Genomic DNA, 26,953 nt, shown 5'->3' with positions numbered 1-26,953 from the left:
TAAAATTTATTTTTTCAAAAATATAGTTGACATATAATGTTACATTAGTTTCAGCTGTATAAAATAGTTATTTGACATTTAAATACACTACAAAATGCTCACAATGATATTTAGATACCATCTGTCACCAAAGTTATTAAAATATTATGGACTGTATTCCCTATGCTGTACTTTACATTCTCATGACTTATTTTTTTAACTGGAAGTCTGTACCTCTTAGTCCCCTTCACCTGTTTCCTCCATCCCTCTCTGGCAACCACCAATTTGTTCTCTGTAAGTCTGTTTCTGTTTCGTTTATTCATTTATTTAGTTTTTTAGATTCCATGTAGAAGTGAAAACATGTAGTATTTGTCTTTCTCTGACTTGTTTCACTTAGCATAATACCCCCTAGGTCTATCCACGTCACCAAAAATATAAAGATTTCATTGTTTTTTTTTATGGCTGAGTGATATCCCTCTGTGTGTGTGTGTGTGTGTGTGTGTGTGTGTGTGTGTGTGTGGTGTGTGTGTGTGCACGCACGGGCACCACATCCTCCTATCAATTCATGTATCAATGAACACTAAGGTTGCTTCCTTATCTTGGTTATTGCAAATAATGCTGCAGTTAGTAGACAGGAGTCCACATATATTTTCAAACTACTGTCTTTTTTTTTTTTTCAGGTAAATGCCCCAAAGTGGAATTGCTGGGTCATATGGTAGTTCTAGTTTTAATTTTTTGAGGAACCTCCACACTGTTTTACATAGTGACTGCATCAATCTACATTCCCACCAACAGCATACCAGGGTTGCCTTTTTTCCACATCCTCACCAACACTTACTATGTCTTGTCTTTTTTTTTTAAGTAGGTTTCATGTCCAGTGTGGAGCCCAATGTGGGGCTTGAACTCACAACCCTGAGATCAAGACCTGAGCTAAGATACAGTGGGATACTTAACTGACTGAGCCACCCAGGTACCCCACTTGTCTTTTTGATAACAGACATTCTGACTGGTGTGAGATGATATCATCTCACTATGGTTTTGATTGCATTTCCCTGATGCTGAACATCTTTTCATGTGTCTGTTGACCATGTATGTGTCTTCTTTGGAAAAATGTTCCCGTTCTCAGCCTGCTTTTTAATTGGATTTTTTTTTTTTTTTTTTTTTTTTTGGTGTTGAGTTATACTAAGTCCCATATATATTTTGGATATTAATCCCTTATCAGATAGATCATTTGCAAGTATCTTCTCCAGTTCAGAAGGCTGTCTTTTCAGGGGTGCCTGGGTGGCGCAGTCGGTTAAGCGTCCGACTTCAGCCAGGTCACGATCTCGCGGTCCGTGAGTTCGAGCCCCGCGTCAGGCTCTGGGCTGATGGCTCGGAGCCTGGAGCCTGTTTCCGATTCTGTGTCTCCCTCTCTCTCTGCCCCTCCCCCGTTCATGCTCTGTCTCTCTCTGTCCCAAAAATAAATAAAAACGTTGAAAAAAAAAAAAAAAAGAAGGCTGTCTTTTCATTCTGTGAATGGTTTCCTTCACTATGCAAAAGCTTTTTAGTTTTGATGTAGTCTCAATTGTTTGTTTTTGCTTTTGTTACCCTTGCCTGAGGAGGCATATTCAAAAACATATTGGTCAGACTATTATCCAGGAGTTTATTCTTTTAGTTTTATGATTTCAGGTCTTACATTTAAGTCTTTAATCCATTCTGAATTTATTTGTTTTATATGGTATAGTAAACTGGTCCAATTTTCCAAGCACCATTCATTGAAGAGACTGTCATTTCCACCATTATATATTCTTGCCTCCTCTGTCACAGATTAATTGACTATGTAAATATGGGTTCATTTCTGGGCTCTCTATTCTGTTCCATTGATCTGTGTGTCTATTTTTGTGCCAATACCAGTCTGTTTTGATAACAACAGTTTTGTAATCAAGTTTGAAATCTTTTCAGAGTACAGGTCTTTCACCTCTTTGGTTAAGTTTATTCCTAAATATTTTATTGGTTTTGGTGCAACTGCAAATGGGACTGTTTTCTTAATTTCACTTTGTGCTTGTTCATTATTGTGTTCTTGATCTCTGATTCATTTTTATGTCTGTGTTAAGATGTCTTACGCTTTTTTTTAATTTTTAATTTCTACATTTTTTTTTGTTTTGTTTTTACCTCCATTTTTTTCTCAAGTCCAGTGAGTATCTTTATGATCATTACTTTAAATTTTCTATCAGGCATATTACTTACATCCATTTCACTTAGGTCTCTTGCTGTGGTTTAGTCCCATTCTTTCATTTGAGACACATTTCTCTATCTCCTCATTTTGTCTCTTTGTCTGTTTGTGTTAGGAAAGGCAGCTACTTCTCTTGCTCTTGACGATAGCAGTCTTATAAAGAAGAGGTGATATAGTGTCTTGTGTCCCCTGTTCCCCAGGGCCTGGCACTCAGGGAGTGTGTCCTATGTGTGTTGCATGTGCTCTGCTGTTGAGTGTTAGTTTTTTTGTTTGTTTGTTTGTTTGTTTGTTTTTTACTTCAGTCCAATTGTCTGTAGAGACTCTTTGCCTACTGTGTGCAGTGTTTGGTCCCCAGCGGGGGTGGGGAGAATTTTAACGTGTGCAGTGGTTTGCGTGAGAAAGGAGACCTGCCCCTGCCACCAGTGGAACTGAGGTCCTTCAGACATGTAGGTTAGGAGATGTCTTGGCAGGGTTTGTACTGGTCTTCTGGGGGGGAGGGACTGCAGCAAACTAAGGCAAGTGTGACTCCAAAGAGTGGATCCACCAAAGTGGGAGGCCACAGGCTTGGTGTAACGAGTTAGGTAAAAAGTGTCAGCACTGCACTGGTTTTGGCAGATGGCTGTTTTGTTTTGTTTTGTTTTGTTTTATGCAGGAGGGAAATGTGCCTGCCAGCTTCTTTGCTCCTGGAGAGGTCTCCCCATGATCCCCGTCTCTCCAAGCCATGCTTGAAGATGAGCAAATCACTCTCCCTCCCATCTGCCCCTGGAGTTTTTCAAATTGATGGTTCTATGCTGTTATTTACACCAGCTGTCTGTCCTGCTGTCACGTTAATGGTAGACTCTACTTCCTAATGCCCTCAAGGCTCCCCCAGAGCTGAGATGCTGATTTTTAAAATTCCAGGTGTTAAAGGGCACCTGGGTGACTCAGTCAGTTAAGCAGCTGACTCTTGATTTCAGCTCAGGTCATTATCTCAAGATTCGTGAATTCAAGCCCCTCAGTGGGCTCTGTGCTGACAGTGCGGAGCCTGCTTGGGATTCTCTCTCTCTCTCTCTCTCTCTCTGTCTCTGTCTCTCTCTCTCTGCCCCTCCCCAGCTTGTTCTCTCTCTCAAAAAATTAAATTAAACTAAATTAAACTAAATGAAAATGAAAATTATAGGTGGTAAGTCTCACTGGTTGTAAGAAGTCACGAAGTTTGGCCCCTCTTGCTTTCAAAGGCAAATGTAATGGGGATTCATCCTTCCCATTCGTGGGTTCCTCAGTGTGAAAGTCTGTTTTCAACCTTCTCTGTACCACTGGCTCCCTCCCCACCATAGACAGCCATGGTCTGCTTTGCTCCCAGACCATGTCTTTGCCCTTCCTACCTTTTTTAATGTGGCCTCTTTTCTACCTTTAGTTGTGGAGTTTGTTCTGCCAGTCTTCAAATCATTTTTTGGGTTATTTACGCTGATGTGTTCTCCAGTTGTATCTAGGGGATGAGGAGAGCTTAGGGTCCCCCTACTCTTCCATCTTCCCAGTCGACCCTCTAATTTTTTACATTTTAATTATTACGTTTCTTGGTGTGGATTCCTTTGGGTTCCTCTTGTTTGAGGTTCTCTGTGCTTCCTGGAACTGGATGTCTATTTCCCACCCCAGGTTAGGAAAGTTTTCAGCTATTATTTTTTTCAAGTAAGTTCTTTATCCCTTTCTCTCTCTTTTCCTTTAGGACCCCTATAATGAAGTTATTAGTATGCTTAATGTTGTCCTAGAGGTCACTTAACCTATCTCACTTTTCTATGGTCTTTTCTCTCTTTGCTGTTCAGCATGATTTCCACTACTCTGTCTCCCAGATTGAAGAGCCACCCAGGCACCCTGTTCTTCTGCATTCTCTAATCTGCTGTTGACTCCTCTAGTGTGTTTGTTCTCCCAAGTTCAGGAGTCCTCTTTATGACCATTATTTTAAACTCTATCAGGTAGATTATCTATTTTGTTTAGATCTTTTTCTGAGGTTTTGTCTTGTTCTTTCATTTTGAACATATTTCTCTGTCTCCTCATTTTGTCTGTGTTTCTATGCATTAGGTAGATTAGTATATCTCCTGATCTTGAAAGTAATGGCTTTACATAGAAAACATCCTGGAGGGTCCAGAATCACAGTGTACTCTGATCACCAGAACTCAACCCTCAAGCAGTGTATCCTTGTGGGCTATGTGCACCTACCTGTTGTGACTGGGCTACAAATGCTGTGCCAACTGGTGGGTTGAGGTGACCACTGAACCAGCTGCCCACCAATGCCCAGCCATGACTACTATGGACGTACTGGTGGGAGGGTCTGGCCCTGGCACAGCTGGATGAGGGGACCAGCTGTCGATTGCTGCAGGTGTGCTGGTTGGTGGGGCCAACCACTAGTGTGAAGAAGGGCAGGAGGCGCTTTAAAAATGTGCCTGCTCGGGCAAGTGCTTTGGGATGGGCATATTCACAGGGGAACACTGGTAGAGAGCAAGCAGTGCCATTAAGGTAGATAGGGAGTGTCAAAAGGCATGCCAGCATCATGCCTTGCTAGGCTGAGGAGGGCAATAAAAATGGCACCTGCCAGCACTTTGTTCCTAGAGAAAGTTCCTATAGATCCCTATTCCTCCAAGCACATGCCCTATAATTAGTCAATGAATCTCCTTCATTTATGGCCCAGGTGCTTTTCAAACTGTTTCCCCGTGCTTTGTCTACATGAGACTGTGCATGGGCACTTTAAGAGCAGAGTCTCCATTTCCTATAGCCCTTCAGCACTCCTAGAGTTATGACCCACTGTTTTTCAAAGCCAGACATTATTGGGCTCATCTTCCCAGTGCAGATCCTTAGGGTGGGGTGCCCAATGCAGGGCTCGAACCCCTCACTCCTAGAGAGGTCTCTGCACCTGTGATGTCCTTCCTGATTCTTGACCACCACAGCATGTATTTGGTTCTTAAACAGACCATGTCTCTGTCCCTCCTACCCTTCTTCATGTGACTTTTTCCTTGTGTCTTTAGCTGTGGAATAGCTGTTCTCCATAGTCTTCAGGCCATTTGCAGAAAGAATTGCTCTATTTGTAGTTGCAGCTTTGCCGTATCCCCGAGAGGAGGTAAGCTCAGGATCTTTCTAGTCTGCCTTCTTCCTGGACTCTATCAAGGTTGCTTTAAAATCTTCTCAGGCAAGCCATGACCCATGTTGCTGTTTTACTTGTTTTAAATGATCACATTCATTTCAAGTGTTTTTTCACCTTTCCTGACCACTTTCTCAACTTAAACTATAGTTGAATTCTCATTGGTATTATTAAACTACGTCACTTGGAGTATCTTATAGTTTTTAAAATATTTATAAGGAAGAATAAAAGTCCCTTATTTATGTCATTTAACTTCATCTATAATCTTTATTACCCTGTTCATTCATCCATTATTTACCATATCTTTATGCCCTATTATATTTCACAAAGGGTTAAGTTTACAGACACCATACTAGACATATCCATATTTTACACTTTTTGTTTTATTTATATTAATAAGTCTTTTTAAAAAATATATTATTGCTATTTGTTAGTGATATTCATAGTAGTCATACTATAGCCATAGATAGTCATAGATGATAATGATAGTTATTGAAAGTCAATAGACTTTGTGAATTTTCTTTGATTTTCTGAAACAAATTCTATCAGGCTGCTATAGCAAATACCACAGACTGTGTAGCTTATATATAATAGATATTTTATTGCTTACAGTTCTGGAGGTGGAGAAATACAAGACAAAGTTGCCAGTATGATCACTTTCTGGTGAAGACCCTCTCCCTGGTTCACAGCCTACAACTTCTTTCTCACTGTGTCCTCAACATGATGTAAGGGGCTAAAGAGAGAGATCTCCATGGAGTATCTTTTATAAGGGCACTAATTCCATTCACAAGGGCTCTACCCTCATGATCTAATAAGCACCTCTTAAAGACCCCAACTATTAACAGCATCAACTCTGGGGGTTAGTATTTCACCACATGAATTTCTAGGGGACACAAATATTCAGATCATAGCACATTATATTCAATATATTTCTTAGCTAGTCTTATTGGATGGACTTGATTTATAGAGAGTATCCACAAATTTAATAGTTTTTTATTAATAGTTTAAGACTATTAATAGTTTTCTGTATTCCTTTCCAATATTCATTTCTTTCCTTTTTTTTAATGGATCATTGAAGACTGTCAGCATGTCCAATATTGAATTCCATAGAAGGTGACAGAGAGTACCCATTCTCTCTTGTTTTATCTCTATTGCATTAGTTTTATCAGTGATCATTTTATCAAATGATGTTGTAATGTATGTTGGTATGTGGTGAACTTTATTTTGGGCTAATACACCCTTCTCATAAATGACCTTTCAAACCGTTGCCAATGTGTTTAACTATGAGAACCATAAACATAAGGAAAAAATAATTAAGAAGATAGTTATAGTTTCATATTGTTGTTGTTGTAAAAGTCCATAATCAGGTGTAACTAAATCATACACACTTTCAGATATAGTAGTAAAATTAAGTTATTGCCATTTCCCACTGAAAAAACCCCCTACACTGAGTTACATAATTTAACAAATAGGAAAGATAAAAGGATGCATACTTAATGTCTGACTATATTGGTATGGCTTACTTTAACAAGAAATCACCTGTTTAGTAACCCAAAAACATAACTCCTTACAGGTATATATCAAAACTATATATAAAATGGTCAACTTTGATTGAAACATTATTTTTAATCCATTAATTTCCTATTCACTATTATACATCAAGCACTATGCTAGTTGCAGGGGGATACAGTAGTAAACAAGGCAATTTTTCTTCAGTCAACTTACAAACTAGTGTAGGGATTGACAAAATTTTGCTGTAGAGGGCCACATAATAATATATGCATCTAGGGGGCCATATAGTCTCTGTTGTCAACTACTCACCTCTGTTGTTATAAGACAAAAACAGTCATAGACAACGGGTAAAAAGTGAGCATGCATGTGTTTAAATAAAACTTTATTTACACAACAGGTGGTGGGGCCAGATCTGATCACTAGGCTATAGTCTGCCAACACATGCTCCAGTAAAAAATAACATATTAGGAATTTCAATACTTTATGGTGAATACAATAATATTATCATGGGAACATGATCTAAGAGAATCAACAAAGTCTTCTGGGAGGGGGCAACAATCCAACTGACTAATCCATTTTCTCAAATTTAGCAAATAAAAGCTTACTATAATGTGCCACCATTATAAAATCTCATTCTAAAAATGGAAAACATATTTGACTATGTAAGAGTTGCTTCATTATATAGTATTCTCTTCTACTTGTTTATGAAAAATTATACCATAAGCACATTTGAAAGCTTACCTTGAGTGACTGTTTTGAGAACAATTAAAGTTGATAAAAATCTCAATGGTAAATTGGAGCTCTTAAAGAAAGCAGCTGTCTTTGGTTTATTCTCCACTGAATGGTCTAAAGAATTATCCTGAATTCCCTTAGTTACTACTCCTTTGAATATGTCTTCACCCAGTCTCCTCAATGTTGATGTCATAGTTGAATGCTGTTAAAAATATGTATTATCTTAGTATATTTGTCTATATCCATAATATATTTCAAATACTACAATCAAATATAGAAACTAGAAAAAGTCAATTTTTTTCTAATTAAAAAATGGATTAGAAATATACAAAATTAAAAGTAATTTTACAATCAACTTTTAAAAATTATTTCTGATTACTTTTCTAAAAGAATGAGCAGTCTGGGGCACCTGGGTGGCTCAGTCAGTTGAGCGTCCAACTCTTGATTTTGGTTCAGGTCGTGATCTCACAATTCGTGAGATAGAGCTCCACACATCAGGCTCCGTGCTGCCAGTGCAGTGCCTGCTTGGGATTCATTCTTTCCCTTTCTCTCTGCCTATCCTCCCACTCACACACACATGCACTCTCTCTCTCAAAATAAATAAACATTCGAAAATAGAAATAAGCAGTCTACAAGAATTAAGAAATTGGAAATGGTACTTTTCTATGAAAAAAGTTAGGAAAACTGAGAATTTGAAAATATTTAAGAACATAATATGATATGTTTCTGGCACAGAGAAATCAATTGAGCAGAGAGGTAGATAACTATAGGTCCTTCACTCCTCCAGCATTACTGATAAATAGCTTATCGGGTGTGTATCTTACAGTGTTAGCTTATAAAGTGATCATCTAGGGCCTCACTGCTTTACAACTCAGTATGATTATAACCATCACAGTGATTTTGATAACTTTTTTAACAATTGCAGAATAAAATACATGGTTAGAATCATGGATGATTCTCATGGTGAATAAAGACAATGGGCAAAACACACATACTGGCATTAAAATATTTCTAAAATAACATAAGCTTTTATGATATTCGACATATATATTAAGAACCAAATAAAGGAAAACCATTTCACACTGCTGCAGATGAGGGTACATACCCACACTTTGAAGTAACTTAAATATGGGTAACAAGTATTTGTTTAGAATTTCTACATATTAAAATTAAAGAGGTATATGGAGGTTTTATGGGTATCAAAAAACACAATGATTGGGTGGTGAATGGCGTAACAGATGCAATCTAATTTATTTAAATATATGGTCAGTAAATTCTAAATCAAAAAAAGGAACCCTCATACACTGTGGATAGGAATGTAAACTGGTATAGCTACAGTGGAAAACAGTAGGGACGTTTTTCAAAAAATTAAAAATAGAAATACCGTATGATCCAGCAATTCTGCTATTAGTTATCTACCCAAAGAAAACAAAAACATTAACTCAAAAAGGTATGTGCACTCCTCTGTTTATTGCAGCATTATTTATAATAGCCAAGATATGGAAGCAACCTAAGTGTCCATCAACAGACAACTGGATAAAAAAGATGTGGCATACACACACACACACACACACACACACACACACACACACACACCACACACACACACACACACACACAGGAATATTATGCAGTCATAAAAACAGATGAGATTTTGTCATTTGTGACAACATGGATAGACCTAGAGAATATTATGCTAAGTGAAATAATACTGAGAAACACAAATACCATCTGATTTCATTCAGAAAGTAGAACCAAAAACAAACAAACAAACAAACAAAAAGAATCAACCTTCAAATACAGAGAACAAATTGATGGTTGCTGGAGAGAAGGACAAAATGGGTAAAGGAAGTGGGAGATGTAAACTACCAGTTATGGAAGGAATAAGTCCTAGGAATAAAAAGCACAGCACTGGAATATAGTCAAGGATACTGTAATAGTGTTATATGGTGACAGTAGGTAGCTAATATTTGTTGTAGAGCATAGAATAACGTATATAAAAGTTGAATCACTATGTTGTATACCCAAAACTAATATAAGACTGTGTGTCAATTGCAGTCAAATGAAAAACAATTTTAAATAAGCTTTTAATATCATTAGGAAAAGATAATACATATATGTTTTAAAACCTTGGTATAAAAATAGATGAAAATATTAGAAATTCTAGAAGTTTCTTGATGCCTCATATTTCCCAGACTTGCAGCTGAAAGAGCTGGCAACCTGGAAACTGCAGACAAAAAAGCCCCAACATAAGCCTGCTCTCTCTAGCCAAAGGGCTAAGAAAAGAGCAGCTTTGCAAGACAAGAAACTTTTAGACAAAACCACAATTCAGCCAAACACCACAGAAAAATCTGTGGTCCAATATCCACTTAGATGAACAAAATTTCAAGGACAGCCTACACTTTCCAGGAAAGCCTAAAACCAGGCAGTAACAAAGTGTCCAGGAAGGCCATGTGAGGGGTAGTAATGAGGCACTCCCATCCCTCCCAGTTAGGGAGGTATCTCAGTGAAGGCCTAATGGGGAATCAGAACTCCTACTTAAGTTGGCAATAAAGAGGAGCCACCCTGTATTTCCTCTCTGCAGGAGCAGTGTCAAAGCCAGATAAACAGAGATCCAAAGTTTGATAATACCAAAATGTCCAGTTTTCAATAAAAAAATCACTAATCACACGAAGAACCAGGAAGATCTTAAATGGAATGAAAATCAGTAATTGGCAATACCAATAGCACAAAGATGTTAGAATTATCTGACAAACAGGGGCAGTTGGGTGGCTCAGTTGGTTAAATGTCCAACTTCGGCTCAGGTCATGATCTCACGGTTCATGAGTTCAAACCCAGAGTTGGGCTCTATGCTAACAGCTCAAACCTTGGAGCCTGCTTCAGATTTTGTGTCTCCCTCTCTCTACCCCTCCCCTGCTCATGCTCAGTCTCTCTCTCAAAAAAATAAACATTAAAACTTTTTTTAAAAAATTATCTGACATTTTAAAGCAGCCGTGATAAAATTAGTAATTATGCATTTAAAAAAAAGAAAAATAGAAAACTTATCAAAGAAATAGAAATCCTTACCAGAGAAAATATAAAGAACCAAATGGAAATTTTATAACTGAAAATACATTAACCAAAATAAAAAAACCAATAGGTTAAACAGCTGAATGGAGAACACAAGGAAATAATTGGTTAACTGGAAAATAAAACAACTGAATTTACCCAATCTGAACAACATAAAAAAAAAAAAAAAACTGGAGGGAAAAATAAACAGAAATTCAAGGAACTGAGGAACTCAAACAAAATATTTAACCATCATGTCAATCAGAATCCTGAAAAGAAAAAAAAAATCAGGGGGGACTGAAAAAATATTTGAAGAAATAATGGCTGAAAACTTCCCACATTTAGGGGCAAAAAAAAATCTAGACACTGAAGAAGGTGACCAAACCCCAGAAAGGATAAATCCAAAGTAATCAAGCCAAATTAATCAAATCCAAGATACATCATAGCCAATTTGTGAAAACTAAAGAAAAAGAAAAAAATTGAGAGCAGTAACAGAGAAACTAACATATATGAAGAAAACAATTCAAGTAACAGTGGATTTCTTATTGTAAAGCCATGAAAATTGGCTAAAAGAAATTATCACAACATTTTTTAAGTATTATAAGAAAATAACTATCATCTCAAAACCCCATGCCCAGTGAAAATATCCTTTAGGAATGAAGAGGAAACTAGGACATTCTAAGATGAAGTAAAACTAAAACAATTTGTTAACAGCAGACCTCTTCTAAAAGACTGCCTGAAAGAAGTACTCAATGGTGAAATGAAATAAAAGAAGGAACCCTATAATATCTGGAAAGAAGAAAGAACACAGTATCAATACCAGGAACGAAAGAGAGGGCATCACTACCAACACTGAGAACATCAAAAGGATAAGAGAATATTACGAAAAATTTTACACATATATATTTAACAGCTTAGACAAAATGGGTCATTCAATTCCTTGAAAAGCACACACTTCTATAAATCACTTATATGAATCACCTATTAGAATATCCTTATAACTATTAAGGAACTTGAATCTCCCAAAAAAAAGACCTATTCAGGCTGAGTTTCATAGAAGAATTCTACCAGATGTCTGAATAAAAATGAACACTAATTCTATCTAATTTCTTTTAGAAAAGTAAGAGGATGGTACAATTCCCAATAAATTTTATGAACATAGTATGACCCTGATACAAAACCAAAGACAGTATAAAAGAAAACTGTAAATCAATACCCCTAATGAATATAGACAGGAAACTCTTTAACAAAATATCAGGAAACAGAATTCAGCAAATATAAAAAGAACTATACAACATGGCCAAGTGGGTTTTATTTTAGGAACACATGACTAGCTCAGTATTTGAAAGCCATTTGAAAGCCACATTATCAGGTTAAAGAAAAAAATCACATGATCCTATCAGTAAATACAAAAATCCATTTAAGAAACATTTTAACACTCATTCATGATTATAAAAACTCAGAAAAATAGTAATAGAGGGGAACTAAACTTGACAAAAAGCATCTATAAAACTATAGCTAATATTAATAGCGAAAGGACTATTTTCCCCTAAGATCAAGAACAAGCCAATGACTTCCATTATCATTCATATTCACCATAGTCCTAGATATTGTAGCTTATGAAAGACAAAAATTGAAAGCATATAGTCAAAAAAGGAAAACAAGAAAACTTTCTTATTCATAGATGCATGACTATATACAAAATCCCAAAGAATCTTCAAGAAAACTCCTAAAACTAATAAGATTATGGTCACAGGATACAGAATGGACAACAGGGACAACAAAATTTTAAAAATACCAACTTTAACCACTCAAAAACACTAAATATGCAGCTGAAAATCTAACAAATAATGGACAGGAATTCTATGCTTAAAACTACATAACATGGATGAAAAAAATCAACTTTCTAAAAAAATGGAGAAATCATGTTTCTGAACTGGAACACCCAACACTGTAAAGAGGCCAATTTTTCTTAAATTTGTATACAGGCTAATGCAATTTGTATCAAAACCTCAGCAAGATATTTTGTAGATAGTGAAGATTATTCTTTTTTTTTTATTTTTTTTTCAACGTTTTTATTTATTTTTGGGACAGAGAGAGACAGAGCATGAACGGGGGAGGGGCAGAGAGAGAGAGGGAGACACAGAATCGGAAACAGGCTCCAGGCTCCGAGCCACCAGCCCAGAGCCCGACACGGGGCTCGAACTCACGGACCGCGAGATCGTGACCTGGCTGAAGTCGGACGCTTAACCGACTGCGCCACCCAGGCGCCCCTAGTGAAGATTATTCTAAAATGTATAAGTAAAGGCAAAGGAACTATTTATAAACATTTTTGAAAAACAGGAAAATGAGGGGGCACCTGGGTGGCTCAGTCCATTTACTGTCCAATTTCAGCTCAGGTCATGATCTCGCAGTTTGTGAGTTTGAGCCCCATATCAGGCTCTGTGCTAACAGCTCGAGGCCTGGAGCCTGCTTCTGATTCTGTGTCTCCCTCTCTCTCTGCCGCCCCTCCACTGCTCATGCTCACTCTCTCTCTCTCTCTCTCTCTCAAAAATAACCAAATATTAAAAAAAATTTTTTTTAATTAAATAAAAGAAAAACAGGAAAATGGGTAAAAAATCAAACTACTCAACTTCAAAACATATTTTATTTTTTTCTTTTCCTGAAATTTATTGTCAAATTGGTTTCCATACAACACCCAGTGCTCATCCCAACAGGTGCCCTCCTCAATGCCCAACACCCACTTTCCCCTCCCTCCCACCCCCCATCAACCCTCAGTTTATTCTCAGTCTTTAAGAGACTCATGTTTTGGCTCTCTCCCTCTCTCTTTTTTTTTTTTTTTCTCAAAACATATTTTAAAATTATAGTAATCAACAGTATGGAACTGGCGAAGGAACAGACATACAGATACATGGACATAACAGAGAATCAAGAAAGAAGCCCACATAATTATTCCCAACTGACAAAGGTGCAGAGGAAGGAAAGCCTTTTCAGTAAAAGGTGCTAGAGCAACTGGACATTTACAGGCAAAAATGTAATCTTGATCTAAGTCTCACACCTCATACAAAATTAACTCAAACTGTACATGGACTTAAATGTAGAAAATGCAAACGTAGAAAATTTTAAGAAAAAAACCAGGAGAACACAATTTAGGGTTAGGCAAAAAATCCTTACACTTGACCCCAAAAGCAACATCCACAAAAGGAAAAACCAGTTCACTGGAAATCATCAAAATTTAAAGCTCTGCAAAAAGACCTTGGTTGGATGAAAATACAAGCTACAAAAAAAGAAAAATAGTATTTCCAAATGACATATCCAACAAAGGACTAGTACCTAAAGTATGTAAACAAGTCTCAAAACAACGGAAGACAAATAATCCAATTAGAGAATGGGCAAAAGACAGTAACATACTGAAGAGGATATACATTTGGAAAGCAAACACATGAGAAGATACGTTTAGCCACTGGAGAGATGCAAATGAAAACTCCAATGAGAAAACAATACTACCAGAATGGTGAAAATAAAAAATAGTAACAACATAGTGGTGCCTGGGTGACTCAGTCAGTTAAGCTTCTGACTCTTCGTTTTGGCTCAGGTCATGATCTCACAGTTGGTGGGTCCAAGCTCCTTGTCAGGCTCCACACCGCTCCTGCAGATCCTGCTTGGGATTTTCTGTTTGCCTCTCTCTGCCCCTCCCCTGCTTGCAATCTCTCTCTCTAAAATTTAAAAAAACGTAAAATAAAATAACAAAACAAATAAAATAAAATATAAAATAAAAAATAAAACTTAAAAAAATAATAAAAACACTACATGCTGGTGAGGTCATGGAGAAACTAGATCACTCATATATTGCTGGTAAGAGCATAAAATAATAAAATCACTCTTAAAATTTGGGAGTTTATTAAAAAAATTAAACATGGAGCTACCATACAACAACTACACTCTTGGACATTTATCCTAGAGGAATAAAAACTATTTATACACAAAAACCTCCACATAAATGTTTACAGCATTTATAATGGTTAAAAACCAGTTTCCTTTAACCAATGAATGGTTAAAATGTGGTATATTCCTATCATGGAATCAATAAAAAGAAATGCCACAACTTAAATAGATCTCCAGCAAATTATGCTAAGTAAAAAGTCAATCTTAAGGGGTTACATACTATATAATTCCACTCATATAACATTTGTGAAATGACAAAATCATAGAAATGGAAGTTCATGGCTGGAGGGATTAAAGAGGGGGTAGACCAGGAGGAAAGTGGGTATTGCTATAAAAATGCAACATGAGAACTTCTGATTTCTGGTTAGGCAGGTAAGGGGGTTGGAAGTTATCACTCCATCCTAACAAAAGTAAAAAAGCTGAACAACTGAAAAATTAAACTTTCTTAGATCCAACAGAAGTGAGAACACAGGGCAAAGCCCAAATTTGGAGACAGACAGGTGAATACAGAGAATTATAGCTTACTGCAGCAGAAACTCATGAGCTGAAATCTCTGTGGGAACTGGTACCAGGGTAGGAAAATATGAACCATAACCAAAAATTGCTGGAGTGCTTGCTTCGGCAGCACATATACTAAAATTGGAACAATACAGAAAAGATTAGCATGGCCCCTGAGTATGGATGACATGCAAATTCATGAAGTGTGCCATATTTAAAAAAAGGAAAAAGAAAAGAAAACTGCTGGAGGCCCAATGTGAACAAGTCTGAGAGTTAAAAATGCTGGCTGTGGCCAGTCACAAGGGAGTTCTCAGATTTTGTTGGTTTTAGATGAGGAGCTCTAACAGTTCTCACAGTGAAGACTGGAGAAAAATCCCCTCATGCTTCAGGTAGGGGGGGTAAAAAAGTAACCATTTGGAAATATGACACAATTTTGTCCTTGTTAAAAAGATCTGTCCTCAAGAGAAACTACCTTACCAGAGCTTAACCTACTGAGATTTTATAAGAGTCTAACAGACCTAGCAGAAAGGAAATACGAAACTCCAGCCCACTCTAGCAATCCTGCCCCACCTCATGGGGAGAAAAACTGAGAGGCATTTATGAAGTTCACAGCCCGAGACACAAGCTCACCAAATGACTGAGACTGAATTACACAACTACAGAACACTTCCCCTTCCCACACATCTTACCATAGTATTGAAGGCTCATTTACAGCAGTCACTTTTACATAGTACATCATGTCCAGATAACAAGAAAAAATTACAAGCCATGCTAAAAGGCAAAAAACACAGTGTGAAAAGACAGAGCAAACTTCAGAATCAGACTCAAATATGGTAGAAATGCTGGAATAATCAAAGAATTTAAAACAACTATGATTAATATTCTAAGAGCTCTAATGAAACAAGTAGACAACAGAGAGCAGAGAGATGGAAACTCTAAGAAAGAATCAAAAGAAATAACAGAGGGGCACCTGGGTGGCTCAGTCAGTTAAGCGTCTGACTCTTGATTTTGGCTCAGGTCATGATCTCACGGTTCTTGAGATTGAGCCCAGTGTTGGGCTCTGTGCTGATAGTGTGGAGCCTCCTTGGAATTCTCTCTCTCCCTCTCTCTCTGTACCCCCCCAAAATAAATAAATTAAACCCAAAAAAACAAAAATACTAGAGATCAGAAACACTGTAAATGCAGAATACTTTTGGTGGGCTCATTAGTAGACTAGACACAGACAAAGAAATAATATCTAAGTCTGAAGGCACATCAACAAATTGGAACACAAGGAGGAAAACCCAAACTGGAAAAAATGGAACAGAATATCCAAAAATTATGAGACAATTACAAAAGGTGCAACACATGGGTAATGAAAATACCAGAAGGAAAATAAACAAAGGAATAAAATAAATATTTGAAGTGGGGATCCTAGGTGGCTCAGCTGGTGAAGCATCCCACTTGGGCTCAGGTCATGATCTCACGACTTGTGAGTTTGAACCCCACATTGGGTGACCTTGAGCCCTGCTTCTGGTGACCTTGAGCCCTGCTCTGGGCTCTGCACTGTCTCCTCTCTCTCTGCACTTCCTGGGATTCTTCCTCTGCCCCTCACTCACTCACACACTCTCAAAAAAAAAAAAATATAAAAATAAAAAATAAAAAAAAAGATATATATATATATATGGAGCAGTAATGACAGAATTTCCTCCAAATTAACACAAGAAACAAACCCCACAAAACCAGGAAGCTCAGAGAACACCTAAGAGGATAAATACCACACACACAAAAATGCATTAAGGCATATCATATTCAAACTTCAGAAAATAAAAGCTTTTTTTAAAAATCTTGATAGAAGCCAAAAAAGAAAAAAAGTTATTTACAGAGAAGCAAAGATAAGAATTACATCCAAAGTCTCCTCAAAAACCATGTAAGCATGAAGAAAATACAATGAAATGTTTAAAATGCTGAGGAAAAAACCCCACCATACTCTGAAATTATCTACATACTCTGAAATTATCTATCAAAAATAAAGGAAAAATAAAGATTTTCTCACACCAACAAAAATTGAGGGATTCTGTTACTGAAAGTAATATTAATAAAAGTTATTTAGAGACAAGGAAAATTATATAGCTTAGAAACCTGGATGTACATAAAGAGCATTAGAGAAGGAATAAGTGCTTTTATTTGTTATTAACTGATCTAACAGATAAGTTTTTTGAAAACAATGTGTTGGATTATGGATGCCTGTGTGTCTGTGAGCATGTGCATGTGTGCCTGTGTGTGTATGTGTGTATACACAATTGTATTATTGATCATTGTATCATAGACGTAGATATAGATATATACGTTTATGTAGGTTAATGTGTAATGAAATGAATGACAGGAATTATACAAGGGAATAAGAGACAGGAGGAAGACATCAGCAGTATTTTGTTATAGTAGTCCCCCCTTATCACGGGACATGTGTTCCAAGACCACAGTGGATATCCGAAACCATGGACAGTAACAAACCTTTTATATACTGCATCTTTTCCTATACATACATACCTACGATAAAGTTTAATTTATAAGTTATGCACAGTAAGAGGTTAACAATAATAAAACAGATTATAACAACATGCCATAATAAAAGTTGTATGAGTGTGGCCTCTCTCTCTCTCTCAAAATATCTTATTTGTACTGTACTCACCCTTATGGTAATACTGTAGATGCTAAAATGTCTACAGGATGAGACAAAGTGAGGTAAATGATATAGACATTGTAACACTACTTAGTATTAGACTATTACTGACCTTTGACAATACTTCAGAAGGAGGATCATCTGCTTCCAGACTTTGGTTTACCATGGGTAACTGAAATCGCAGGTAAGGTGAGTCTACTGTATTATAAGATACTCACACTACATGTAAAGCTGTATAGTGTAATTTGAAAGTGGATTTAGAGTAGTTCTAAGTGTATATTGCAAAGTCAGGGCAACCACTAAAAAATGTAAAAAAAGAAGTACAACTGAAGGCTAAGAAAGAAGGGAAAGTTAGAAGCATATAAAAGGTCCAATTAAAACCACAAAAGGCAGGAAAAGACTGACAGAACAAAACAGGAACAAAGAATAATTGTCAATAAATAAAAAACAGTGACAACTATGGTAGATATTAATCCAACAATATCAATAATCACTTTCAATATCAATAGTCAAAATATACCAATTAAAAGAGATTATCAGACTAAATCAAAATACAAGACCCACATTGTCGACAAGAAACCCACTTTATTTTTTTTATTTTTTATTTTTTAAGAAACCCACTTTAAATATAAAGACAAATACAGATTGAAAGTAAATGGATAGAAAGATATACCATGCAAACACTAATCAAAAGCTAGCTGGAATAACTATATTAATTTCAGACAAAAGAGACCTCAGAGCAAGGAAAGTTACCAGGGAAAGAAAGGCATTACACAATAATAAAGGGGTCAATTCGCCATGAGTGTGTAAGATGCTAGATACAATAAATACTTTTTAGATACCACACTAAAGGCATGATGCACAAAAAATAACTGAGAAATTGGACTTCATTAAAATTAAAAACCACTCTGTCAAGAGAATGAGAAATGAGAAACAGATTGGGAGGAGAAAATATCTGCAAAGACACATCTGATAAAGAACTGTTATCCAAAATTTAGAAAGAATTCTAAAAACGCTATTGTAAAAAAACCCAATTTAAAAAATGGGCAAAAGAACCTGGAAACCTCACCAGAGAAGATATACAGATGGCAAATCAGCATATGAAAAGATGCCCAACAGTATGCCATTAGGGAATTGCAAATTAAAAGGAGACTTGACTCTACACCAATTAGAACAGCCAAAACCCAAAACACTGACAACACCAAATGTTGATGAGGATGTGGAGCAACAGAAACTCTCATTCACTGCTGGTAAAATGCAAAATGATATAGCCACTTTGGAAGGCAGCTTACAGTTTTTCAAAAAAATTAAACATACTCTTACCATATCTATCTAACAATTGTGCTCCTTGGTATTTACCCAAAGGAATTGAAAATTAATGTCACACAAATCCTGCACATGGATGTTTATATTATTCATACGTGCCAAAACTTGGAAGCAATCAAGAGATCCTTCAGTAGGTGAATGGATAAACCGTGGTACATACAGACAACGGAGTGTTACTCATCACTGAAAGAAATGAGCTATCAAACCAAGAAAAGACATGGAGGAATCTTAAATACATACTGCTAAGTGAAAGAAGCCAATTTGAAAAGGCGACATACAGAATAACTATATGATATTCTGTAAAGGGCAAAGCTATGACATTATGTAAAAAGCAAAGAGTAAAAGGATTAGTGGTCTGCAGGAATTAGGGGTGAGGGAAGTATAAATAGGCAGAGCACAGAGGAATTTTAGGGAAAACTATTTTTAGTATCAAATTATTCTGTAAATGATGGTCATATGCCATTATATTTTTGTCAAAACTCAGAGAATGTAAAACACCAAAGTGAACTCTAATGTAAGGTATGGACTTGGAGTGGAAGGACATACCAAGATAGGTTCATCAAGTGTAACAAATTGTAACAATTTGTAACAAATTCTGTTGCAGGAAGCTGATAGTGTGGTAAGCAGTACATATGTGGGGTCAGGGAGTATATGGGGAATTTCTGTGCTCAATTTTACTGTGAACCCAAATATTTATACACACACACACACACACACACACACACACACATACACATACATAAAAAAAGCAACATGAAGAATCTCTATGGTGATATAGAACTCCTACTATTTTGACTACTATCAATTGTGGCTGTGATATTGTACTAGTTTTTCAAGATGTTACCATTGGGGGAAAGTGGGTTAGGGACACAAGTGATTTCTCTGTAGTAGTTGTTATTACTGAGTGAATCTACTATTATGTCAAAATAAAAAGCTTAATTTTTAAAAAGTACATGAACTCAGAGCCTGGACCCACTTCCAGTTCTGTGTCTCCCTCTCTCTCTGCCCCTCCCCTGCACACATTCTGTCTCTCTCACTCTCACAAATAAACAAACATTTTTAAAACTTAAAAATAAACATTAAAAAGAATGAAAAAGTATTTGCAATCAGACAACTGTTAAAACTGAAATATTAGAAATCCATCAATGCTGAATAAAGAAACAGGACCGTGGCAAGAATGCTACTTTTCATTAGAAACATAGATGCAGGCTAGTATCTGTCTAGAATAGCACACAGAGTAGGGTGCAGAGTATATATTTGTAGATAAAAATAAGCTATAAATTATCTGAAGGAAAATGAGAAGAATATTTGTAAGGAAGATAAAGTAAGATTTCATTCAATTTCTGAGCCTAGCCTTTTGTGGCTGAGAGCATGCAGAAACCATTATACAAACAGCAAAATAAAATTTTAAAAAGAAGATAGCAACATTACAAGATCTGATAATCAATAGAACTTTGTTTAGTGAGAAATGTAGTTAAGACTAATAAATTAAAAATGATATTCCATGGGGCTAGGGGGTGTGCAAGCACATGTGTGCATTTATGCTCCTGTGTTTACTTGTGCAACACAGAGGCAAAATATATGGAATACCACCTCATGAAAGATATTTTTGCTTAACCTTAATCATCATACTACATAATAATCACGTGACTCAATTAATACTACTTAATCATAAGTACCACACTGAGTGATTTAGCTATGTGCTTCTATAATTCCATAGGACCAAGATTACACTACCCAAGCACAAATTCATTTTTCTCCTTTAAGTAAATGAAAGCTATAACAGCATTTATCAATACTAATTAGGGAAATAAAATTTTACAAACCTAATACAGCTCATAGCACAAATGATTACATATGCATGACATAATTTAAATTGAATGAACCTTATATGAACAGATAACATATAGCATTCATTTTATAATATGCTAGAATAATTTTTTTGCTCTGATTAGGCTATTATAAATATTATTATCTAATTTAGCTAATATGTACTTATTGGCATAAACACAAGAAATCTTACATTTTTATTACCTTCAGTAAAATATGAAATATTATAAAATATAGTGGGGAGGGGGCAGTAGGTTTTAACAATAACCGAACAGTGACACTTATTATATAATTTTGAAACTCAAAAAACAATTTTACATATTGATTAAAACCTACGGCACTGAAAAACAGTATTTATAAAAGGATAAAGAGAAAGTAATAAATAAAGCAGAGAAGGCAAAAAGTTCTGAAATGTAAACAGAACAAAAAACCTGTAAAAGAACAAGATCAAGAAAAATAATTAAAAAACATAGACTATTAATCAATTACCTGTGTTCCAGCATCTAGCTGCCTTAGAGACCAATATATAAATTTTACAAAAGGCTGATGAAGTTTGGCATTCACAAATGGCATCCACTGTAACTGCTCTGTAATCACAGGCAAAAGCTAAAGATAAAATGATGGAAGATAAAAAAGCACAGTAATTTTAGATGTATGAAATCAAATACCACAATTTTCCAAAAATTATCCTTTTTCAAAAGAAAAAGAGTTCTCTAACAAAAACCCTCACTTTGAAACCATAAGCAACACATGTAGAAATATATATTTGAAAACTTAAATACATATACCCCTTAACCCAGCAGCAGTACACTAAGATTTTAAATGAGATGAACCTATACAAACATATTATCTGGACTTTAAAAGATTAAGTAATTTTAAGATACACATGTAACCACTAAAAATTATAATGGAATCTGTTATTTTATTTAGATGATAAAAGCAGATTACAAAAAAACAAGTGTAATATGATGCCATTTATGGTTCACATTGAAAAAGATATATGAAAGAATATTTTTTAAAAATACTATAAAATTTTAGCAATTGGGGTAATACTTTCCTCTTAACAGGTGCGACTTGCATAAATAATAATAATTAATAAAGTCAATTTGTAAAAATAATCAAATGTTTAAAAAAGATGTCTATGGGGCATCTGGGTGGCTCAGCTGGTTAAGCATCCTACCTTGGCCCAGGTCATGATCTCATGGTTCGTGAGTTCAAGCCCTGCATCAAGCTCTGTGCTGACAGCTCAGAGCCTAGAGCCTACTTCTGGTTCTGTGCCTCCCTCTCTCTCTCTGCCCCTCCCCCACTAGTGCTCTGTCTCTGTCTCTCAAAAATAAAAATATTAAAAAAAATTTTTTAAAGATGTCTATGAACACTGCTTCAAAAATATGTTATTTTGCTAGAAAATGTCAAGACCACAAAGATATATTCTAAGCCTTTGATGGAATCCTACTTCTGGTATAGTAGCCTAAGAAAAACACCTAAAATACACCCCTTCTAAAGCATATGAGGTGCTTCAAAAATGTAGAAGTATCTTAATTACTTAGCAATAGGGAAATGGTTAACTCGAACTCCACACCCAAAAAACAAATAATCCAGTGAAGAAATGGGCAGAAGACATGAATAGACACTTCTCTAAAGAAGACATCCGGATGGCCAACAGGCACATGAAAAGATGCTCAACGTCGCTCCCCATCAGGAAAATACAAATCAAAACCACACTCAGATACCACCTCATGCCAGTCAGAGTGACTAAAATGAACAAATCAGGAGACTACAGATGCTGGCGAGGATGTGGAGAAACGGGAACCCTCTTGCACTGGTGGTGGGAATGCAAACTGGAGGAGCCGCTCTGGAAAACAGTGTGGAGGTTCCTCAAAAAATTAAAAACTGATCTACCCTATGACTCAGCAATAGCACTGCTAGGTATTTACCCAAGGAATACAGGAGTGCTGATGCATAGGGGCACTTGTGCCCCAATGTTTATAGCAGCACTTTCAACAATAGCCAAATTATGGAATGAGCTTAAATGTCCATCAACTGATGAATAGATAAAGGAATTGTGCTTTATATATACAATGGAATACAACGTGGCAATGAGAAAGAATGAAATATGGCCTTTTGTAGCAACGTGGATGGAACTGGAGAGTGTTATGCTAAGTGAAATAAGTCATACAGAGAAAGACAGATACCATATGTTTTCACTCTTATGTGGATCCTGAGAAACTTAACAGAAGACCACGGCAGAGAGGAAGGGGAAAAAAAAAGGTTAGAGAGGGAGGGAGCCAAAACATAAGAGACTCTTAAATCCTGAGAATAAATTGAGGGTTGATGGGGGGTGAGAGGGAGGGGAAAGTGGATCATGGGCATTGAGGAGGGCACCTGTTGGGATAAGCACTGGGTGTTGTATGGAAACCAATTTGACAATAAATTTCATATTAAAAAAAAAAAGTGTATATCCACTCTGTGGACTAAAGATTATAAACAAGAAAAATATTAATAATTAAGTAAAAACAATAAAAGCTAGGATACAAAGTCATATGTAATTAGACCACAGATATGATCAATAGGTACAGAAAATAAACATACGAGTTTGGAAGGACATATGTAGCCTTTCACAGTACCATCCAGGCACTACTGACTACTTCCTCCTTTGGAAATACTCATTGGCTTCTGTGACACCAATTTCTCCTAGTTTTCCTTCTACTTCTCTAGTCACTATCAGTCTTTCTGGCTGGTTCATCTTCACTCACTTGGTCATTAAATGTTGGCATTCCTCAAATTCAGTATTAGCCAACACAGACTAATTAGCCCATACAAACTAATGACTCCCATATTTACATATCTAGCACAGACTCCTCTTTGTGTTGAGCTCTGGTCCCTTATATTGATGTCTATCAGACACATCCATTTTGGTATCTCAAACTCAGCTTGTCCAGAACTTACCAGATTAAGGAGGCTCAAACCCAGATGTACTCCAATATTTCCTATTTTGAGAGAATGCTACTGACATTCATCCAGTTGCAAAAGTCAGAAACCTGGGAACCAACTAGACACCTCAACTTATATACTAGATCCATTACGAAGTCTCATCTGTTTTACCTCCTAAATATTTTCTCAACAGTCTACTTCTAATTCCATAACCATGATTCTAATGCAAATTACTGTCTTAATTCATCTGAACTACTTAAGACTTTCCTAACTGTTCTCCAGCATCTGCTCTGGAGCCTTCACTGCAGTGAAGGATCTTCAAAAGCATAAATCTGATGCTATTTTCTCCTTAAAGATCTTCACTGGTTTCCTACTAGTCTTAGTTATTATTTTCTGGAATGAAATTTCAAGCAAATTTAAAAAATTAGACACCTCAAGGAGAAATGTCTAAACTGTATGTTTATGGGTAAATGGAATTTAATAACTATTCACTATCTTAAGGCCATAATTCCAGTAAAATCTTCTATACTTAATCCCCTTCCCCCTATATTTTAATATGAGATTTAAAATTGGTAAAGAATCAAAGTGATTTGGGGCACGTGGCTGGCTGAGTTGGTAGAGCATGTGACCCTTGATCTTGGGATTGTGAGTTCCAGCCCCAAGTGGGGAAGAGTGGGAGGAGAAGGAAGAGAAGTATCATCATCATCATCATCATCAAAGTGATTTTTTTCAGAGTGAAATCTTTCAAATGAGACTACACATATGTAGGCAAGATAGAGTACACAGAATTACCTATAAAGCATTTCTGCCACACAAGTTACATAATACCAAAAAGAAGGATGCAGAAAAATTAAGAATGTGAGATACTCAACTGAGCTCTTCCACAAACTACCATAAAAATGGGAGGCAAGAAGGATGGTGGAGAAAGTGAAGTATCTTAAGTTTAAAGAGGCTCGACCAAGACAACCACAAAGGCCTGGTTATATTTCTATTTTTGTTGTGGTGGTGAATTTTTTGTTAATACGTTTATTGAGACATAATTCATATACCATATAATTCACCTATTTAAAGTGTACAATTAAATGATTTTTAGTATATTCACACAGTTGTAAAACCATTATCATAATCAGTTTTAGAACATTTTCATCACCTACTCCCAAAAAACCCTAACCATTAGCAGTCATCCCAATACTGCCCCAACCACTGATATGCCTTCTCTATATAGATTTACCTATTCTGGATTTTTCATATAAATGGAATCATACAATATGTGGTCTTTTGTGACTGGCTTCTGTCACTTTGAATATTTTCTTTCTTTTTTTTTTAAGGTTTGAGACTGGGTTCATTTATTGTTTTTTTAAATGTTTATTTGAGAGAGAGAGAGAGAGAGAGAGAGAGAGAGAGAGAGAGAGAGAGAGAAACTCAAAGAGAAAGGAAAACAGAGGATCTGAAGCAGACTCTGTGCTGACCAGAGAGAACTCAATGCAGGGCTTGAACTCACGAACAGTGAGATCACGACCCGAGCCTAAGTCAGACACTTAACCAACAGAGGCCACTCAGGCGCCCCTACTTTCAATATTCTCAAGGTTCATTCATGTTGTAGTATGCATCAATACAGCATTTCTTTTTACCACCAAATAATATTCCACTGTATACATAGACCATATCCATTTATCCACTGATGGACACTTGGATTGTCCACTTTTTGGCTATTATGAATCACGCTGCTATGAACATTCCTGTACAAATTTCTGTGCGTACATATGCCTTCATCTCTCCTGTACATACCTAGGAATGGAAATGCTGACTTACATAGTAATCTATGTTAAATCTTTTCAGGAACTGCCAGACTATTTTCCAAAGGTGCTACAGTTTTATAATTTCACCAGCAGTATAGGAGTTTCAATTTCTTCATTTACATTTTGGTCACAATTAAGATTACCTAGTTTTTTGTTTTTTAATTTGCCATCCTAGTGATGGGATGTGATATATCAAAATGGTTTTGATTTGCATTTCCCAAGTTAGTAATGTTGAACATCATTTCATGTGCTTATTGACCAATTGTATATGATTTTTACAGAAATGTCTACTCAGATCCATAGTGCATTTTTAATTAGGTTTTCGTTTATATTACTAAGTTGTAAGGCTTTTTAAAATATATTTCAAATGGAAGTCCCTTATCAGATATATGATTTGAAAAATACTTTCTCTATTCAGTTGAACTGTCTTTTGACTTTCATGATGGTATCCTCTGGAGCATAAAAGTTAATGAGAAAAAAAAGTTTTGTCTTAAATTTCATTTTTATTAGTTAGAATTTTCCCAGCAATGGAGGTTTTTTTATCTTCTGGTTTGGTCTTAACAACAATTAACATTTATTGAATATGTGTTTTTATCAGGCACTGTAAGAAGCTAGGGCTGCAGAGATGTAGAAGCCAAATTTGTTGGCAAAACTCCAAAGATCACCATGCTTCAACCATGCTTTCTTCTCCCACTACTGCCCATTACTTTCTTCACATCTGGTACTCCAGCCATCCAGACCTTCTGTAAATAACTAACATACATTGATCTTTTCCCCAATTCCATGTTTTCTTTCATGTTATTTCCATATACCCTTATTACTAAGATAAGATGAGCAAAACTGAATGTATTTAAGGTGTACAAAGTGATGTTTTAATATATGTATACATTGTGAAATGGCTACCACAACCAAGATAATTAACATACCCATCATCTCACACAGTTACCTTTTATTTACTTTTGATGGTGAGAACACACTTGAGATCCTAACAGGTCTGAGGTGAGATCTCACTGTAGGTTTGTTTTAATCTGTGCTTCTTGCTCTCAACAAGAGCCAAATTATGGAAAGAGCCTAAATTTCATCAACTGATGAATGGATAAAGAAATTGTGGTTTATATACACAATGGAATACTATATGGCAATGAGAAAGAATTAAATATGGCCTTTTGTAGTAACGTGGATGGAACTGGAGAGTGTGATGCTAAGTGAAATAAGCCATACAGAGAAACACAGATACCATATGGTTTCACTCTTATGTGGATCCTAAGAAACTTAACAGAAACCCAAGGGGGAAGGGAAGGAAAAAAAAAAAAAAAGAGGTTAGAGTGGGAGAGAGCCAAAACATAAGAGACTGTTAAAAACTGAGAACA

At 36.1% G+C, this 26,953-nt stretch overlaps 1 protein-coding gene and 1 non-coding gene across 2 annotated transcripts in view; one reads left to right on the top strand and one right to left on the bottom strand.

Moving 5' to 3' along the window:
* CCDC138 (coiled-coil domain containing 138) overlaps window positions 1-26,953 on the bottom strand; it is a 144,487-nt gene that overhangs the window by 57,657 nt on the left and 59,877 nt on the right. The window contains exons 8-9 of the mRNA XM_040454176.1: window positions 21,343-21,459; window positions 7,554-7,746 (exon numbers count right to left, since the gene is read on the bottom strand). Coding sequence (XP_040310110.1) covers window positions 7,554-7,746; window positions 21,343-21,459 — 310 coding nt within the window. The remainder of the gene's footprint in view (window positions 1-7,553; window positions 7,747-21,342; window positions 21,460-26,953) is intronic.
* Window positions 15,147-15,253, top strand: LOC121016500 (U6 spliceosomal RNA). The gene has a single exon (XR_005784315.1). It is a non-coding gene; the product is annotated as a U6 spliceosomal RNA (small nuclear RNA).

This window comes from Herpailurus yagouaroundi, unplaced genomic scaffold (genome assembly GCF_014898765.1).
Source record: "Herpailurus yagouaroundi ecotype Mexico unplaced genomic scaffold, PumYag 210, whole genome shotgun sequence".
Lineage (NCBI taxonomy): Eukaryota > Metazoa > Chordata > Mammalia > Carnivora > Felidae > Herpailurus > Herpailurus yagouaroundi.
Note: the sequence above shows the minus strand (reverse complement) of the source record. Positions and strands in the feature narration are given on the sequence as shown.